General features: G+C 36.4%; 1 protein-coding gene across 1 annotated transcript in view; it reads left to right on the forward strand.

Moving 5' to 3' along the window:
* Positions 1-20,798, forward strand: part of WDR70 (WD repeat domain 70) — a 298,881-nt gene that overhangs the window by 41,408 nt on the left and 236,675 nt on the right. The window contains exons 6-7 of the mRNA XM_053906941.1: positions 14,305-14,364; positions 18,260-18,393. Coding sequence (XP_053762916.1) covers positions 14,305-14,364; positions 18,260-18,393 — 194 coding nt within the window. The remainder of the gene's footprint in view (positions 1-14,304; positions 14,365-18,259; positions 18,394-20,798) is intronic.

Raw genomic sequence — 20,798 nt, forward strand, 5'->3', positions numbered from 1 at the left:
CCACAGTTTTCTGTCTCTGCAGTCTGCTTTTATTTGACTTACGATAAAGAAATAAAGTAGATGCCCAAATCTAGCACCAAATAATATTCTGACAGTGGATGCTTCTTTTGTGCATCAGTGTCCTAAACACTGAAGGTGAAATAACTCATTTAATCCTCCTCGTACTATTATCCCCTGTTGACAGATAAGGAAACTGACACTCAGATGCTAAGTCACTTCCGCAAGGCCACCCAGTAGTAAACGTTGGAGCCAGCTTTTGAATCTAGGGAATCTACTCCACAGTCCATGTACTTAACCATTACACTCCCCTCTACCTCTGGTTGTAACCTATCCTGCTTCTCAAGAGTCAGCTCTTGCCTCTGTCTTGACACTTACTTCATGCCCCATCCATGTAAAGTATGAAGTCTTTGAATGTGATTAATTAACTGTTTCATGCATTCCAGTATGCTTTTCCTTCTCTCTGGATGCTGACCAGCACTTAGTACCTCTCCATTCACTTGCCAGTCTGTGTAAGCCTTGACCCTTGTAGGTACATTGTAGCAGACCTGTCTCCTTCATCAGGAAAAGAACCTTTTTAGTTTTATGGATCTAGCTTTTCTCTTTGTAAAAGGAGAGCATTTTCTCTTTGTAAAAACCTTCATTGACCCACAAAAATAGAGTTTAATACCTCTTCCTTTATGCTACCCCTGTATTAGTTATATCCCTCTATTATTTTATATTCTTTTTTTTTTTTTTTTTTAAATACAGTAGGTTCCAGGCCCAACATGGGGCTTGAACTCAGGACCCTGAGATTGAGAGTTGTGTGCTCTACTGACTGAGCAGCCAGGTGCTCTATTTTATATTCTTTTTCTTTAACAAAGGAATAGATTTTTTAAAAAAAATTTTAGAGTGCGTACAATCTGGGGAAAAGGGGTGGAAGGAAAGAGAGAGATAGAATCTTAAGCAGGCTCTGCACACACCTTGATGTGGGGCTCAATTTTACGACCCTGTGATCATGACCTGAGCCAAAATCAAGAGTTGGATGCTCCGCCGACTGAGCCGTCCAGGTGCCCTGCCTATTGTATATTTTTATAACAGCTTTATTGAGATAATTCATATGCACTACAATTCACAGTTTTCAGGTATACAGTTCAGTGAGTTTTAGTATAATCACAGAGGAGTGCAACCATTATTACCACCTAATTTTATGACATTTTCATGCTCCCCCAAAGAAACCTTGCATTCTTTAATTTTCATCTCCTTTTCTCTTTTCACTACCCTACCCCCAGTTCCTGGCATTCACTAATCTACTTTCTAACTATGGATTTGTTTGTTCTGCACATTTCATATCACTGCAATAATACAATAAGTGGTCTTGTGATTGATTTCTTTCACATAGCATAATGTTTTCTAGGTTCCTTTCAGTTGTATCATATATCAGTACTTCATTCCTTTTTACACAGTATTCCATTGTAGCATATATCACATTTTAAAAAATGCATTCATTAATTGATGGAGATAGGGGTATTTATAGTGTTTATAGTTTTTGGCTGTCGTGAATAATGCTGCTATGAACATTTGTGCGGAAGTTTGTGTATGGATGTATATTTTTGTTTTGGGGGGTGGTTTATATCTAGGACATAAAACATGATAACTCTGTGTTTAATATTTTGAGGAACTGTTTTTCAAAATGGCTACATCATTTTAAATCCTGCCAGTAGTCTCTGAGGATTCAGTTTTCCACATCCTCACCAATGCATGTTATTGTCTTTTTGATTATAACTGTCCTAGTGAGTGTGAAGGGGTATCTCATTGTGGTTTTAATTTGTATTACTCTAAAGAACAGTGATGTTGAGCATTGTTTCATGTGCTTGTTGGCCATTTGTATATCTTCTTTGGAGGAATGTCTCTTCACATCTTTTTACTCTTTCCATTAGCTTAATTTGTCTACTGTTGAATTATAAGGATTCTTTATATATTCTGGACATAAGTTCCTTATCAGATATATGATTTTCAGATATTTTCTCTCATTATATGGGTTGTACCGTCAACCTTCCTGATGATGTACTTTGAAGTACAATAACTTTAAATTTCGGTGAAATCCAATTTATTTTTTCTATTGTTGCCTGTACTTTTGGTGTCATATCTAAGAAGACTAACTCAAGGTCAACAAAGTTTTACTCCCTTTTCTTAAAGAGATTTATGGTTTTATTTCTTACATTTAGGTCTTTGATACATTTTGGGCTCATTTTTGGGTGTGATTTATATAGAGCATTCTTCTGTTATTGTCACAACCATGATAAAATGATCATAATTGTGATACAATTATTTGTTTACAAGTACGCACCTTTCATAGTTTCTGAGCTCATGAATATAGTACCTGTATCTTCCTTATTTTGGGAATCTAAGTATTTACTAGGTACAGCTTTTATGAAGTCTGCCTGTGGCTTCGAATATTTTATCTTGAAAGTACACAGAAAAATTTAAAGAGTAGACATGAAATATAAATAGTTAATAAATATGTTTCTATGTTTTATTTATTTATCTAAAGTTGTTTTGTTTTGTTTTTAAAGTAGGCTTCACACCCAGCGTGGAGCCCAGCTTGGGGTTTGAACTCACAATTGTGAAAGATCTGAGCTGAGATCAGGAGTTGGATGCCTAACAGATTAAGCCACCCAGGTGCCCCTAAAGATTTTATTTTTTTAAGTAATCTCGACACCTAATGTGGGGTTTGAACCTACAGTCCCAAGATCGAGAGTCTCATGCTCTATCGACCAAGCCAGCCAGGTGCCCTAGTATGTCTCTATGTTTTAGAAAGATAAATATCAATATCAATATCAATATATATATTTATATTTATAGATGCCTGCGTCATGATCTCACAGTTTGTGAGTTCGAGCCCCAAGTTGGGTTTTGTGCTGACAGCACGGTGCCTGCTTTGGATCCTCTGGCTTTGTCTCTCTCTCTCTCTCTCTCTCTCTCTGCTCCTCCCCAACTTGCACCCTCTCTGTCTCAAAAATAAACATTGAAAAAATACTAAAAAAACTAGAAGGATATATAAACACACTATGATAAGTACAAACATGATTGTGTATTATTTTTTTCTCACAGATTTCATACTTACTTTCTTTTGTTTATTTTTTTATATGATATCCAAAAGCCCAAGGAGTCTTTTTTTTTTCTTTTTTTTTTTTTTAAGAGAGGGAGAGAGAGCAGGGGAGAGGGGAAGGAGAGAGACTCCCACAACCCTGGGATCATGACCTGAACTGATATCAAGAGTCAGATGCTCAGCTGAACCTGAGATACCCAGGTGCCCCTTTATTTATTTTCTTTTAAAAACAAGCTGTCATTAGTACGTAATCTTTATTATTTTTAGTTAAGAATATATATATTTAAATGTGTGTTTATTTTTGAGGTGGGGGCGCAAAGGGAGGGGGAGACAGAATCCCAAGTAGGTGCTATGCTGTCAGCGCAGAGCCTGATGTGGGGCTCAAACACTCCAACCGTGCGATAATGACCTGAACCAAAATCAAGAGTTGAACGGTTAACTGACTGAGCCACCCAGGCACCCTAAGAAGATATATTTTGTATTTGTATGCTGTTAGGTATTGTAGACACAAATCAAATAAGACATAGTGCCTGTCCTCAAGGATCTTAAAGACTAATGGGGACCTGGCAAGTAAACAATCTGCTTTTGTTCTTTAGCAAGAAATGCCCAAAGGCGATTTAAAATACTTGGCTGTGGGCGCCCGGATGGCTCAGTTGGTTAAGCACCGACTGTTGATTTGGGCTCAGGTAATGATCTCAGGGTTTGTGAGATCAAGCCCCGTGCTGGGCACCGTGTTGGGCGCCGCACTAACAGCTTGGAGCCTGCTTAGGATTCTCTTTCTCCCTCACTGCCCCTCCCCTGCGCTCGCTTGCTGTCTCTCTCCTCTGTTGTACTACCCCTCTCTTTCTCAATAAATAAATAAACTTAAAAAAATTTTAAATACTTGGTTGTTGGTGGCTTTAGACATTATGGCAAGTATGAAGTTCTGTATTTGATGGGATGAATTGGATGTATAATTAACTGCTAGAGCTGGAATTGTAGAATTGTTCCAGGAGAACATAGATTGGCTTTTAAGGTGTTTCTAATTTTCACTGTCCCTGTTGAAGCATATACATGCTTTTGCATGTATGGAAAGTTAAATGTTTATTTATTTTGAGAGAGAGAGGGTGAGTGGGGGAGGGACAGAGAGAGAGAGAGAGAGAGAGAGAGAGAGAATCCCAGCAAGTTCCACACTGTCAGCACAGAGCTCGACATGGGGCTTGAAGTCACAAACTGTGTGATCATGACCCGAGCTGAAATCAAGAGTCAGATGCTTAACCCACTGAGCCACCCAGGCACCCCATATGGAAAGTTATATTAAATCAGATATGATCAGATATGGTTATCTATTCTGCAGTGTAAGATTTTTAAAAGACCTGTAAAGGAAAAGGATAAAGATATCTCAGTATCAGGTAAGCTTCATAAAAGTTTATTATGGCTCAGGCTTCTTTTGTTTTCCGAAATAAGTTAATTCTTACCCAATTGGATTGAGACCCAATTGGATTGGTAAGTTAATTCTTACCCAATTGGATTGGAAATACAAAAAGGCACCTTTTTGTATTTAAAGTTAGTAAAGTCTGTGCATCTTTAACCAAATAGAGAAAGATTGTCCAAGCCATAACTCAATTTTTATTAAAAAACAGATATGAAATATTAACCATGACTCAAAATAGTACAGTACATAACCTGTGTTGAAGTAATTTGTGCCCTACATATCTGAGATTCTGCAACTTGATGAAATTTCTTTTTTTTTTTTTTTAACTTTTTTATCTCAAGGCGTTTTGTACCTGGTCTCCAGCAGTTTCTGAAATGTGTACTTTTAAGAAAAAACCTTTGTAGCCGTAGGCTCATAATAATTTCTTACTTATATTGGGTTATAATTATAAAGTACTTTGTCACATTAACTCATTTGGTCATCACAGCAACTCTGTGCTTTGTTTCTCAAATGAATCATTCTGGTAAACACGAATTCTTCGTAGACAGGAGCCTAAGGACTTGAGGCTTTGAGTGGATAATTAATTCAAGTTGTGAAGGTTTGAGAATGGTGTGTACATTTTTGCCACTGACATGGTGGAGGTGGGCCTGTTTTTAGGAATAAGACAAATGGTAAAACCCAGAGACTCATCTGAACAAGTGAAATTCTCCTTTGTTTATAGTTGTAAAATAAAGCCTTTTTCGGGTGGGGGTGAAGGAGTGGGAGGGAGGAGTTTCATTAGGTGTTCTAAGAAAGCCAGGTTGTTCCTTCTTAATTCTCTTATACCACTCTCCCACAAACCACGCTCCCCCCTGCCCTGCGAGCCCAACTCCTTTGTCCCTCCATTGCTGTCCTGAGTGGTTAATGCTGTGGGTAAGGGTGGGCTCTGAATATGTATGTTAATAAGTAATAAATAAAAAAGTACCACTGCAAACGATAACAATATTGCTAGGCCCTTTAGAGATTAGTATCTTACAAGAAACTCTCTGCTTTTTCATTATATAGGGATTTTTTTTTCTTTAATCTCTATGTCCAATGGGAGGCTTGAACTCATGACTGACCCCAAGATCAAGAATTACATGCTTTACTGACTGAGCTAGCCAGGCACCTCAGTCTTTTTTTCCCCCAATGATACTTATTTTCCAACTGTATTGAGGTGTAATTGACAAAAATTGTTTATATTTAAGGAGTACAATGTGATGGTTTGATATATGTATAAATTGTGAAATGATTACCATAGTCAAGAAGTTAACTAACACATTTATCACCTCACGTAGCTACTTTATTTATTTTTTATTAAGAACACTTAATATCTACTCTTTTAGGAAATTTCAAGTGTACAACACAGTATTATTAACTATAGTTACCATGCTGTACAGAACTTACTCATAACTGAAAGTCTGTATCCTTTGACCAGAAACTTGTTAAGAACATTAATTTTTTTTTTAAACTTAACTTGGATCAAGAGTTTAGTCAAATGTTGCAGAAAATTTCTTTTTTTTTCTTTCAATATATGAAGTTTATTGTCAAATTGGTTTCCATACAACACCCAGTGCTCATCCCAAAAGGTGCCCTCCTCAATACCCATCACCCATCCTCCCCTCCCTCCCACCCCCCATCAACCCTCAGTTTGTTCTCAGTTTTTAAGTCTCTTATGCTTTGCAGAAAATTTCTAAAACAAAAATGTGTGAATGATGTGAAAAGTTATTGATTACTACTAACGCCAATAGAGAGCTATTGTTTTTCCATGCAAAACATCGTAGGAAGAGTAATTCCATGGTGTAGTGAGCAAGTGGAGAGAAGTGAAGAAGCTAGAAGTCAGGGAAGCACTTTCAGTGACATAGGGGAGTGTTCATAATTTAAGATGTGAATAGTTTAAGGTAAACCATGTCATTATAGAATGATATGAATTACCTTGTCTGACTCTATCACTTTTATAAGTGGAAAAGCTAAGTTTCTATACAATTGAGTGGCTTAGTGAGGATTACAAGTAGAGTTAGGTGCAGAGTCCTGTCTAGATTCAAGTCTTCAGAAATAACAATAAGAGTAAGTGTGGAAATACTCATAAAATTTTAGGCTGTCAGGGAATGATAAGGCATATGTTCATGGTAGCTTTTGAAAATAAATGTGTCTTCTGGTATAAATCTTATTGGCTTATTACCTGCCATTGTTGTATGATAAACATATAAAATTGTCATCTTTGTGTTTGTTGAGAATGTCATGGAGTTTTAAAAAATAATATAATTTCTGATAAAATATAAGAATGACCTATTCTTTGTTTGGGGCACCTGGGTGGCTCAGTCAGTTGAACATCAGACATCAGCTTAGGTCATGATCTCATGGTTTGTGAGTTTGAGCCCCGCGTCAGGGTCACTGCTGTCTGTGCAGAGCCTTCTCTGGATCCTCTGTCCCTGCTCTCTCTGCCCCTTCCTGTTTGTTTATGCTTTCTCTCAAAAATAAATAAATCTTAAAAAAAATGACCTATCCTTTTTGAGTTTCTCAGCCCTCACATAGGTATAAAAAGTTATTTAACAATGTACTTTTAAGTCGTGTTTCTTGGAAATATTCTTCAAAGTTGCAGCTTGCAATAAGGCATAAACTGTTTGAGGGTAATTTAGAGGTGGTTTGGGAACACTACTCATTGAAGGATTGGAACCAGCTGTGAGAATTCGATAGGAAATTGTCTTTCCTTCCTGCAATATTTTAGACATATAACTTTACATTTTTAGAGGAAGATTTTAAACATTTGATAAATTATTTCTTTTGAAGCTTACCTAATGTTTATTAGAACATTAAGAAGTATTCAAGCTTAATATTATGCATCGTTTAATCTTTTTGTTTGCTTATGGGGGTTATATCTATGAACAATTTTTTTTTTTAGTTTTGGGAAAATACATATAACATAAAATATACAATCTCAACCATTTTTATTTTTAGTCATTTATTTAAAATATTTTTTTAATGTTTATTTTTGAGAGAGAGAGAGAGAGAGAGAGAGACAGTACAAGTGGGGGAGGGGCAGAGAGAGGGAGACACAGAATCTGAAACAGGCTGCAGTCTCTGAGCTGTCAGCACAGAGCCCGATGTGGGGCTTGAACTCATGAACCGTGAGATCATGACCTGAGCTGAAGATCATAAACGATGGAACCACCCAGGTGCCCCTAAAAAATTTAAAATTTTAAGTTTTAAATTTTAATTTCAGTGTAGTTAACTTACAATATTTGTATTAGTTTCAGGTGTACAATATAGTGGCTCAACAATTCTATACATTACTCAATGCTCACCATAATAAATGTACTCTTTAATCCCCATCACCTATTTCATCCCTTCCCCCTACCCATCTCCCAATCTTAGCCATTTCATTTTTTTAAATCTTTAAAAAATGCTTATTTATTTATTTTTGAGAGAGAGAGAGGGAGAACGCAAGTGGGGCAAGGGCAGAGAGAGAGGGAGCAGAGAATCCCAAGCAGGCTCTGCGCTGTCAGCGCAGAGCCCAACATGGGGCCTCAACTCACAAACCATGAGACCACGACCTGAGCCGAAATCAAGAGTTGGACGTGCAACCAATTGAGCCACCCAGGTGCTCCCAGTATTAACCATTTAAAAATTTTCAGTTCAGTAGTGTTACATTGTTGTATACTCAGTCTCTAGAACTTTTTCATCTTGCAAAGCAGAAACTATACCCATTAAATAGTAATTCCCCATTTTCCCCTTTCTCCCAATTCTGGTAACCACTATGTTACTTTCTATGAATTTGACTGCTCTAGATACCTCATATAAGTGAAATCATGCAATATTTTTCTTTTTATGGCTTATTTCGCTCGGCATTATTTCCTCCAAGTTCATCCATGTTGTAGTGTGTGTCAGAACTTCCTTCCTTCTAAAGAATAATATTCCATTGTATGCATATACCACATTTTGTTCATTCATTCATCTATCAGTGGACACTTGGGTTGTTCCTATCTTTTGACTGTTGTGAACAATGCTGCTGTGAACATCTTTGGAGACCCTGCTTTCAGTTCTTTTGTGTATATACTTAAAGGGGAATTGCTGAATCATAAAGTAATTCTATTTTAAATTTTTTGAGGAACTACCATACTGTTTTCCATAGAAGATGTACCATTTCTGTTCAGCAATGCAGAAAGTTTCCATTTTTTTGTACATCCTTGTCAACATTTCTTATTTACTTATTTTTAAAATAATACCCATCCTGTTACTGGTATTTCAGTGTGGTTTTGATTCTCATTTCTCTGATGATTAGTAAAGTATCTTTTCATGTACTTGTTGGTCATCTGTATTTCTTCTTTGGAGGAATATCTCTTTAGGCCCTGTGCCAGTTTTTGAATTGAGTTGTATCTTTTTTTGTTGTTGAATTGTAGGAGTTTTGTTTTTTTGGATGTTAACCCCTTATATGATATATGATTTGCAGACATCTTCTCCCATTCTAGTGTTTGCCTTTTCACTGTGTTGACTCTGTCTTAAAAAAAAAGTTTTTTTAATGTTTATTTATTTTGAGAGAGAGAGCTCATGTGAGTGGAGGAGGGACAGAGAAAGAGAGAGAGGGAGAGAGAGAATCCCAAGCAGGCCCTGCACTGCCAGTGTAGAGCCCAATGTGGGGCTTGATCTCACGAACCATGAGATCACAACCTGAAATCAAGAGTTGGGCACTCAACCGACTGAGCCATCCAGGTGCCCCTTGATTCTTTTGATGAACAGAAGAGAATAACATGGTGATTTTTTGAAAACTCAAATCTTATCAAATTACAAGGCTCAGAGCTTAAATTTCAGATTGTTGGCATTGTATACAATCTGGCTTCTAACTCTCTGGGTAAGAAAAAAATTTTTTTGCACACAAAAATTGTATATACACACAACACACACAGCCTTCCCTCCTTTCCTGCCCAGCAATGTAAACTCTGTCCAGGCAAAATTATTTGCAGTTCAGTAACTGTCAGGATTTGTCTTATGCTCTTCTGGATGCCCTCCACATTCACCTGGGGAACCTCTATTTATTTTTCCAAAGGCATCTCAAGCATCTCTTCTATAAAGTCTTTTCTAATCATCCTCTTATTTCCCAGGCAGAGTGGAATTGAGCACTGGACCCTGTGTGTTCTGTCATAGCATCTGAAACATTTTAGTGTTGCCCATTTGTTTACCTGTCAGTTAGTTTTGCTTTATTGGATTGATAGCCCTTGTGAGCTGAGTCTTTGTTATTTTTATTATTGTTATTTTTAAATCTTTAACCGTAGTCCCTGGTATATGGTATGTAATTAACTACTCAATAAATGTTTGTTGAGTGAATGTGTGATGATGAGTAACTATTGTTAAGTCACTCTGTTGGATCTCCAGAGTTATACTAGAATAGACTCTAATTTTGGTTTTCTGTGATACCACACTGGCAACTATTTACAAAATACTTTCTGGGAGAACTTAGCACTCCTTTCCAACTTCCTGGTTAGCACTCCCCAGTTTCTCCCCATAATTCATAGCCACTTTGTGGCAGATCGTTGTTACTGGGTAGACTTTTGATTATGGCTTATAGTACCATACATATACAACTTCTTAAACTTATGACATCTTTACCCTGGAAAGGTTATTTTTGTTTTGCAAGTCTTTTGAAAACACTTTAAGGATGTGTGTCAGATGGAATTGCTCATGTTATTCCAGATATATTTGCTATCGTTGTTATTGAGGGCAAACTAAAGAGCCTGGGAAATAATCCTTTGGTTGGCATTTAAAACTAAACCAAAACAAAAGCTGGTATCTTTTCCCCTCTTCCATTAAGACTAGCTCTTGTTATGAATTCTTATTATAAATGACTTCATTGAAGTCTCGTAGCTTATGGTGTGCCCTGGCATGAAAATCATGAAAATATTTTACTGTTAGAGCAAATTTCACACTAAGCCATATTTCAAAAAGCCATTAGTAGAAGTTTTGGAAAAAGAACAGTCACCATCAAGTGATATGCTACTAAAAGATGGATTGCTACTATTTTAGATGATTTAGTTGTGCCAGTTATATGAGCCTTTTATGAGTTATGCCCTACATGATTTCCAGTAAAACTTTGATTTTAAATGTAAACAACATTTATTTAAACATTTAATTCACTGCTGATGTAAATATTAAATTGTTCTGTCTTCATGTAAGTTTTTACTTGACATGTCAGAAATTGTCTATATATAGGCATATTGTGCATTGAATTTAGTGAAATAATTTCCATCCCTCCTTTTGGTGACAGTGTTTCTGTTTCCTGAGTGATGAAAAAGTAATTAGTTATGAAATGAGACACTGACTATAATAGAATCTTCTTGAAGGGAAACATTTGAACTATTCTCCTGTTTTTTGCAAGAGTACTTAGTACTTATACATGAGTTTTTATTGCTTACAAATGTTGTCAACTGCAAAGGGAGCAGTGGCTTACAATTTAATATAGGGGTAGTCCAGAATTCATTTGTTTGACTTTCAAATTATTTTGGAATTTGTGTTGGAATATTGGTATCTCTGAAATCAAGGTATGTGCAGCACTTTCCAAAGCATAGTAAAGCATACCGTAACATCTTGTCTTGAAATAAACTGTAAACTCTCCAGCACTTACTGTGAGGTTAGGGTTCTTGTTCAGTGCCTGTGGTTTCCTAATCTCCTTCTTAAATGCACTGTGGTGGTAATAGATTATAGTAATCTCTCATGCAGGAAGTCTAAAACAAAATTGCCTTTATTTCTCTATACCTGCAACTTTATTAAAAAAAAATTTTTTTAAGTAATCTCTACACCCAACACTGTATATTCTCCACTGGAATTCGTGACCCGGAGATCAAGGGTCGCATGTTCTACCCACTGAGCCAGCCAGGCACCCCTAAATTTGTAGCTTTACATCTGTTTTTTAGTCTGGGATATAATCATTTGGTTGTGAAAGGTTTTTTGTTTTTAAGTTTATTTATTTTGAAAGAGAGAGAGAGAGAGAGAGAGAATTGGGGGGGCAGAGAGAGAGGGGAGAGAGAGAATCCCAGCTAGGTTCTGTGCTGTTAGTGCAGAGCCCAGTGTGGGACGCAAACTCATGAACTGTGAGATCGTGACTTGAGCCAAAACCAAGAGTCAGATGCTTAACCGACTGAGCCACTCTGGCAACTCAGTTTTTACTTTTTGAACACCTCAGTTATCCCTGACTGTCGCTTACCTGGCTGATCTGGTGGATAGCATCTGCTCTTCTTTATGGACATAAACATCAATGTTTAAAGGTAAAGTAAAAATTACAATCTAGGGTGATCTACAAGGTCGATATTAGGCTATTAATTAATTCCAAGACACTGTTGTGTGTGTCTGCCATCCACCATCTGTTTTGTGGTTTGGGGATCCAGAGATGATAATAGATATACACAATCTTTGAGAAGTGTCCATTTTGCAATTTGGTTAGGGAGTGGTTGGGACGGAAACAGGTAAAAAATTGCAGTGGATTTTGGGGGTGGCTACCAACTGGCTCAGTTGGTAGAACATCCAACTTTTGATCCCAAGGTCATGAGTTCAAGCCCCATGTTGGACGTGGAGCCTACTTAAAAGAAAAAGTTTAAAAAAAATTATAACAGATTTCGATAAATTCTGTGATAGAGATAGGGAGAGGTTGTCTCCTTATCTGAGACATGAGAGTGCATTGGAAGGGCCATTTAACCCCGAGTTTGAACTGTTGAGAAATGCTTCCAGTAGCAGGTCACGTCTGAATTGAGTCTTAAAGGATGAGTAGGAATTAACCTGGTAAGGAGAAAGAGAAACCTGGAAATAGATTAAGTTGATATGACCAGAGAGTTAGGAGGTACGTCTAAGGATAAACAGTGGCTGTCATTTATTGAGTACCTACTTTGTGCTCAACACTGCATTATAAGGTTTAAACCACTTACCAGTAACCTAAAGGGCAAGTGCTGTTATCCTCAGTTCACAAATGAGGAAATAGACTCATAACTATCCTGGAGTTATGACAAGGTTAAGGAGTGGCAGGGCTAGATTAAAAAGCCCAGCTTTTCTTGGGGACCTGGCTTGCTCAGTCAGTAGAGCATGCAACCCTCGGTCTTGGGATTATGAGTTCAAGACCCATGTTAGATGTATAACTTATTTAAAAATAAAATATAATGTTGAAAAATGTTAGACCTTATATAAACATACAAATAAAAACCCTAGCTTTTCTGGCTTCTTGTCTAGGCTGCTTCCTCCCAGGAGAGAACAATTTCAAGATGGAAGAAATAGTTAAGTAGTTATGTTGTTGAAAGGTCAGTTATGCAGGTTAAGTTCTGAAAAGTGTCCAGGGGCATTTATAGTGACGTGTTTGTTTATTCATGAGATATTTACAGACAGTCTCTTAAGTGCCAAGAACTGTGCTAGGCATTAGGAATAAAAGAACACGTGCCTGAGTGGTAGAGGTAGAAGGGAGAGAGGAAGTAGAGACATTTGAGTGAAAACTGTCATATAAAGAAGCTTAATTGCAAAGAAAAAGATAATGATACAGCAGTAAATGTGGGGGAAATTGCTGTGTGTGTGTGTGTGTGTGTGTGTGTGTGTGTGTAATACGGGAAGTACTTTAATTGTTTATGTGCTGAGGAGAAAGAGCCATAGCAGGAGAAAAGTTTATGATGAAATAGAACTTGCGATTGATTGATTCATCAAGGATGCTAAAGAATGAGGGGAGACAGGGACCAAAGTCTGTTAGACTGCACATATTTAGTTAAGTAGATTGCAAGATGATCCTAACATGAATTTGGAATGGCCCTAAAATTTGAGTATGGTTGCCCTGCTCTTGGATAATGGAAACTTGACTAAGCAATGAAACTTCTTGCTCAGATTATCACTGTGACTCCCTTATGTCTGATTTATGCATCCATCGTCTCTCTTCCTCAGTTATCCTGCCCATACCTCCTGTCTATCATAGCATTTCTTATATTGAACTAGACTGATTGGCCACCTCCCCTTCCCCAGACCATATGCTTCTTGGGAGGGAGAATGGTAGAGGTTATGTCTAATGCTACCCATCTGGTATAATCTCACTTTAAATAAATGCTTATTTATTTAACGGAGTCAATAAATGACCCAGTTCCTTATTTGTGTCATTTTTGAACGGGAGTTTTTAGTTTTATAAACTTTTAAGGGCTGAAAGGTATATATCTACCCTGTGCAGATTTTGTTGCCTATTTAAAATTTTTTTTTATACATTTATTCATTTTTGAGAGACAGAGAGAGAGCACAAGTGGGGGAGCGGCAGAGAGAGAGAGAGGGAGACACAGAATCTGAAGCAGGCTCCAGGTTCCAAGCTGTCAGCACAGAGCCCGACGCGGGGCTCGAACTCATGAGCTGTGAGATCATGACCTGAGCCAAAGTCGGATGCCCAACTGACTGAGCCACCCAGGCGCCCCTGTTGCCTATTTTAAATTAAGTACATAAGCACTTTAAATTATGCCCAATTTTCAGTGAAGAGAGGACTTCAAATATTTTGAATGCTGAGAGGACCTTATGGTTTCATACAACCTAAAAAGTTTCTTGGGTTTATCTTTTTTGAGATTTAAGATAAATTTATTATCAGCTCAACAATTGTAATTTATCTAGAAGTGCAGAAATAAGCTATCTTCACAATTTTCATTTCCTGTTTTGTTTTTTAAACTTTGTGTTAAAAAGCTAGCGATGCTATTTTTAAAAATTGTGTCTCCTGTAGATGTAGTATGTAGTTCCCCCCCACACCCTAAATGCATTGGTTACTCATTGATGTCATGGAATTTTCTTTTTTCAGAATCCTGTCCAAAAGATTCCTGACTCTCATGAAATAACTCTAAAGCATGGCACTAAAACAGTAAGTTTGAAAAATTTGATTCTTTCCTTTCAGTAACAAGGCTCTCATGTTAAAGTGAACCGATGATACATTGGTATGAAGGCTAATTATACAATCAACTGATAACACAACAGCTATAGACATTAAAGAAAAAGAAAGATTACATTTCTATTCAATCAAAATAACCATTGTGTTTCATTTAAAATAGGAACACTTATTATTGTCATTGTTATTGTTGGCTTTAAAACCTTTTGCTTTGGTATAGGAACATTACAAGTGAAAAAAAGAAATGAAACTAAAATACAGTTTTCCTTTTTATGGTGTGGGAAAATTTCTCATTACTCTTAGCTTTATTTCTGTGTCAGTAAAAGGTCCGAGTTCGTTTTTTAGATGTACATTGAGATAAGAAATGAACATAAAATAGTTACTGTATTGCTGTAAGGTTATATTACTTAGAATTACAGATTTCTGTTTTTGTATTGTTATATTTATGTTACTTAAAGATTTAATAATATAAAATTTTGAGTCATAAGATGGACTCATTTTATTGTAAAACCATTAAAGTGGTAGTAGAATGAATGAAACATATTACAAATGAAAGAATAAAATGATCTTGCTTTTTCTTTTCAATGAAACTGCCTTTTTCTAGGTGTCTAACACCTAGAAAGTAGGAAAATACATCCTATAATGAGGAAAACATGGATCGGTAGTTATAGACCCAGAAATTACACAAATGACGGAACTAATAAAGATATTAAAACAGTGACATTCTTCTTGCCAAATGTTTTGCCTTTGAAAATACTATTTTCATAAAAATATTTGTTACGGTATAGTGGGCTTATCATTATTTTATTTATTAAAATTTTTTTAACGTTTATTTATTTTTGAGAGATAGAACACAAGCAGGGCAGGGTCAGAGAGAGAGGGAGACAGAGAATCCGAAGCAGGCTCTGTGCAGTCAGTGCAAAGCCTGACAATGGGGCTTGAACCCACGAGAGCTGTGAGATCATGACCTGAGCCGAAGTCCGAAGTCTGATGCTCATCTGACTAAGCCATCCAGGCGCCCCTATTGTTATTTTATTTTATTTTTATTTTTATTTTTTTTAAAGGCTTACCTTTAATTTTTAATTTATCTTTATTTTTTAATGTTTATTTATTTTTGAGACAGAGAGAGGCAGAGCATGAACAGGGGAGGGGCAGAGAGAGAGAGGGAGACAAAGATCTGAAACAGGCTCCAGGCTCTGAGCTGTCAGCACAGAGCCCGACGCGGGGCTTGAACTCACAGACCGTGAGATCATGACCTGAGCCGAAGTCGGACACTTAACCGACCAAGCCACCCAGGCGCCCCAACAATAAGTACTTTTAAATGTCTTAGTTAAAATTTTTACTGTGGTAAATATTGAAACACATAACTCACATAAACAAATGCTTTTTGGGGTCCTCAAAAGATTTAAATAGTGTAAAGTGTCTTAAAACCAAAGTTTCTGAGAACTGCTGCTTTAAGAAACCATTTCCATCTAATTTGTGATATTATATCTACTTTATATGAAATCAGACTTTTGGTATTTTTATTATGAAATTATGATGGAATTTTACTAATTTTCATGTTTTTAAGCAAATTAGGAAAGGAATTACAGACTATTAGTACTTAAACAGAAGCTTCCCTGTCACTTGAGAGATTTTTTACTGAGGGAGTTCATGGGTTTCACGCATGTTTTAGTTAAATATTTATATTTTTTAGTAGAATTTTATCTTTGAAAAAAGAAATAAAATGAGAAATATACTGCCAACTTGTTTTACACATTAAAAGTCAGTTAGAGGTGCTAATTGTACTGTTAGGGTACCTGATCTTTTTGCAGTCCTGCCTTTGCCCTGCATTTATTTCATCTTATATATGTCAGAGATTAGCAAGGTGACTCTTTTGCCTGGTTGGTTTTTTCAACTGGTTATTGTAAAATATTTACACATTCACAGAAGAATAGAGGATACTAAAAGGAATCCCCGTATATTTACTTCTGAGCCTTACCAGTTCTCTACAGTAGGCCAGTCTTTGTTTCCTATACTTTACGTTTCTAGTGTCTCCCACCAATATACCCACCTTTCCATTCCTTAACAGGACCTAGAGATGGTTTCCTTTGTTTCCTACCAGATATTCCAAATCATTTCTTAGCTGTGTTCCTTTAAACCCCAGAAATCCAGTTCCAACTTTTTTAAAGGCCGTATGTAATTTGGGTCAAAGTCACGAGTCAACATCTACCTCTCCTTTCATTAATATAGTGACATACTGTTAATTTCTCTTTCTTAATGAAAGAATTCACAGCCAGGACAAAGAACACTTTTTAGGGGAAGAGCTGCTTCTTTCCAGGTTTCCTTTTGAGCACATTCTTCCCAGCTTGCACTGAACTCCAAACAACTCCCTGGAATTTGGAGGCTGCTGGCTCCCCACAGGCCTTTCCGCTTCCCCAGGAGGACTCAACTAAGGATGCCTGCAGCCAGTCAGCCAGTCATTAGTTCTCCCACCCTGACTGCAGGCCTTTGCCCCTGCTGCTCCACACTGACGATTGCAGCAAGGAGGAGGAGCTTCCCCCCTTGCGGGGAGGACAGGCAGGGAAGGGACAAGCCACAAATGAATTTGCAGTTTCGAATTGTACTGTAATGGGATGAACACTGGTGTGGTCAGTCGTATCAGGAAGAAGGCACCCTTTTAATTGTAATAGGAGGGTGGAAAGATAGAATGGGCATGGGGGCAAGTAAGTTTGTGATTGGTAGTAGCAGGAGTCACTTCTTAGACTTCGAAAGCTACTGTTTATTTTTGTTTTTTGTTGTTGTAGGTTTTAAGATACATAATTGTTCAGACATAAAAAATGACTTAGTTTTCATTTGTATGCTTTCTTTGACACATTTAAAGTGGTACGTATCTAATTTAAACATATAATTTATTAATTATGTTCATGTATAATTCCCTTATCTTCTGAAATCAGTGTTTATAGGTGGTGCTTGAAGTGAGTATAAATTATTTTGTAACTATCTGGTTTTAATTGCAGTAATTCTATTACATTTAATAACATTCCAAGGGTAGTAGGAGAACTGATTTATAGTTGCTTCCTTTATATGAAACTTTGATCCTTTTACTCTCTCATATACACAGTAATCCCATTATTTCTTTTTTTGTTGTTTTCATTCCACATATTAATTCTTTTGTTCTGTTTTTTGTTTTGTTTTACACACTAATTATTTCTAATGCATTTTTTTTTTCCTTCTGAGAGGGAAGTAGATTCAGGAACTTCCTTCTTAAGAATAGTAGGTTACCAGTTGGACACTCACATGTGCATTGGACCTAGGAAAGTTCATGGGGAAGGCAGTTATCCTTTGGAACCAATATAAAAGTGCTATTATAATGTAGTTAGTCACTTATAAATTCAGCTTTAAAAATAATTGTTTAAGGTGATCATATTGAGTCAGTTAGCCATATACAGAAGAAAATAATTTCTACTTTGTCCTGCTTGATTAAATAGATTTCTTAACATTCCCATTGGCATTTTCTCATTTTGGTAATTTTAGATTCATGTGGTATTTAGTTAGTGGTAGTTAAAATATCTCAAAAGGTTTCCTTAAAATCTTTTTTATTAAAAAAGCTGAATTATTTATGGGGTTTGGTAGATAAATTGGGACAAAGCTGGCAATTACATTAAGTTAAAATATTATTTTATTTCAAAAGAAATAATATTCATAATAATAACAAAGTCAAATAATATAGAAGATGCTATCCAGTTCCACTTTTTAGAAGTAACAACAGCTTGTGGTCTGTACTTCCAATACCTATAAGATAAGAGGTAAGGTTAGAGAAAGGAAATGCAGGTTATTATAGAATATAAGTAGCTTTTCTCCAGTTAATTATTATTGTTTTTTTTTACAGGTTTCTGCTTTGGGTCTGGATCCCTCAGGTGCCCGTTTGGTGACTGGAGGATATGACTATGATGTTAAGTTTTGGGATTTTGCTGGAATGGATGCCTCTTTTAAGGCATTTCGATCCCTTCAGCCCTGTGAATGGTATGTATTGCACAACTTAATGCCTTCATATTTGCAGACAGAGTAATTCCATCTATAATGCTTTGTAGGAAAATACACTGTTTATATGACTGTATTTACCTTCATTATTCAAATGAAAGAAAAATGTACCTTAAGTTTCTCTCCTTTAGTTTCATTAAACCATGAAAACTTTAAAGACATTTTCAGTCTTTTGTTGTTTTGTAAAAAAATATTTGTATTTAGAGATTATTACCTTTCCTAGTTTATTTTAATACTCCAGTAAATACCATGAAATGTTACATATACGTGTATGATGTATGTTAAGCCAATAACCAGGTGCTAGTCAGTGCTCCATTGTGTAGGTATGGCCAGCTAGCATTATATCAGAAAGGGCTTTACATGTTGTTACCACAGCTACCCTCTCTTTTTCTGTTTTTGACCACATCTGATCTGTTAGTATATTGGATATCAAAAATAGATTTTTATTGGTGAAACTGATATCTTGTTAACTTGCATAATGTATGTTGGAAATGAGCTCTTATTGACTAAATGTAAATACATTCAAGATATGTGAATTAGATGAAATTAATAGAGGCCCAATTTTCTACTCTTGCATGAATGGAGTTTGTATCTAAACGTGGCTCTGGCTAGTTTTGTATAGATCATACTGATTTGTAAATTTTGAAGTCATACCTGTTAAGTTATCTTCAGTAAAGATTTGAGGGTTCCCTAAGTGAACATAGATCTCTGATTAGTTGGAAAGGATTTAGTTGGAAAAATTTTTTTTTTAGTGTTTATTTTTGAGAGAGAGAGACAGAGTCCAAGCTGGGGAGGGGCAGAGAGAGAGGGAGACACAGAATCTGATGCAGGCTCTGAGCTGTCAGCACAGAGCCCGATGTGGGGCTCAAACTCAAGAACCGTGAGATCATGACCTGAGCCAAAGTCAGACGCTTAACCAACTGAGCCACCCAGATGCCCCGGAAAAAAAAAATTTTAAAAACAGGATATTCCCAGTGATGGCTGTATTTAATAAAGCTCTCATTATTTAAAATAGTTAACTTGGTATCTTGAGTTAGTATGATGACTTTAAAAAAAATTGTTTTTTTTAACATTCAGTTTTGAGAGAGAGAGAGAGAGACAGAGTGTGACTGGGGGACGGGCAGAGAGGGAGGGAGACACAGTCTGAAGCAGGCTCCAGGCTCTGAGCTGTCAGCACAGAGCTGAACGTGGGGCTCTAACTCACTGACTGTGAGCTCATGATTCGAGCTGAAGTCAGATGCTCAACTGAGTGAGCCACCCAGCACCCCAGTATGATGACTTTTTAAAAATACAATGTTATAACCTTTATTCCTATATGGTATTCTCTTGGTTTGTATAGGGATTGTGTTCCCCTTCTGCTTTTTTCTTTTTTAATATTTATTTGTTTATTTTAAGAGAGAGACAAAAGGACAAGAGAGAACCCCAAGCAGGCTCTGCTCTGACAGCCTCACGAACTGTGAGATCATGCCCTGAGCTGTAATCAAGAGTCAGATGCTTAACCGGCTGAGCCACCCATGCGCCCCTCCCCTTTGCTTTTACAAGTATAAATTCACTTGTTCGGGATTATCCAGTACTCGATTAATGATCAGCTCTGAATAGAATCATGCCTTATGAGTCTCAAGCCACTACTCTATTACTAAACTGTGTCATCTGCTACACTGTTGTAATTGAAAATGCAGAAAAACCCAAGAAAAAGCTTATTTTCTCTTCCATAATTAAATTATTACATCCTACATGTCATAGTGAACTATCAAAGGGTAGATGGGAATAAACAGAATTCTTGACAATCCATACAAGATTAACATAAACTCTAGTACTGCAAACATTTTGTGAATGTTCCTATTTTAAATCATGAAGACGGTTTAACTTTGCTATTATTTGTCCCTAATCTCTAAGTAATGTGACTCTACTTTTTATGACAATATGTATATTACTTAATGTGTATTTTATTATCTCTTTATATATCCATCTGTAATTTACTTTTTACTGTGAAAAATTTCAAACATGGAGGAAAGTAGAGAGATTAGTGAAATAGCCATTTTCTACCTAGATTTAACGGTTACATTTTTCTGTCTTTGCTTCATCTCATTTTTGTAATCTTTGAAGTATTTAAAAGTAAAGACATACATAGCTTTCACTTTGAAATAATTCCTCATGAATCTTTAAAAAATATAGACATTTCCCTATATAAATACAGCTCCAATTATTCTAACAAAATTCTTTAGAACTTAATATTTCTAATAATCATTCCATATTTAAATTTCCCCAGTTTATCCTCATATGTGTCGTAATGCTGGCTTGTCAAACATGGATCCAATCAAGTAATACATATCCCATTTCTTTTGTCCCTCTCTTACATATCTTTTAATCTAGAACAGTGTCTCTTT

The sequence above is a fragment of the Panthera pardus genome, unplaced genomic scaffold (assembly GCF_024362965.1).
Source record: "Panthera pardus isolate Hobbes unplaced genomic scaffold, ASM2436296v1 HiC_scaffold_2, whole genome shotgun sequence".
Taxonomy (NCBI): domain Eukaryota; kingdom Metazoa; phylum Chordata; class Mammalia; order Carnivora; family Felidae; genus Panthera; species Panthera pardus.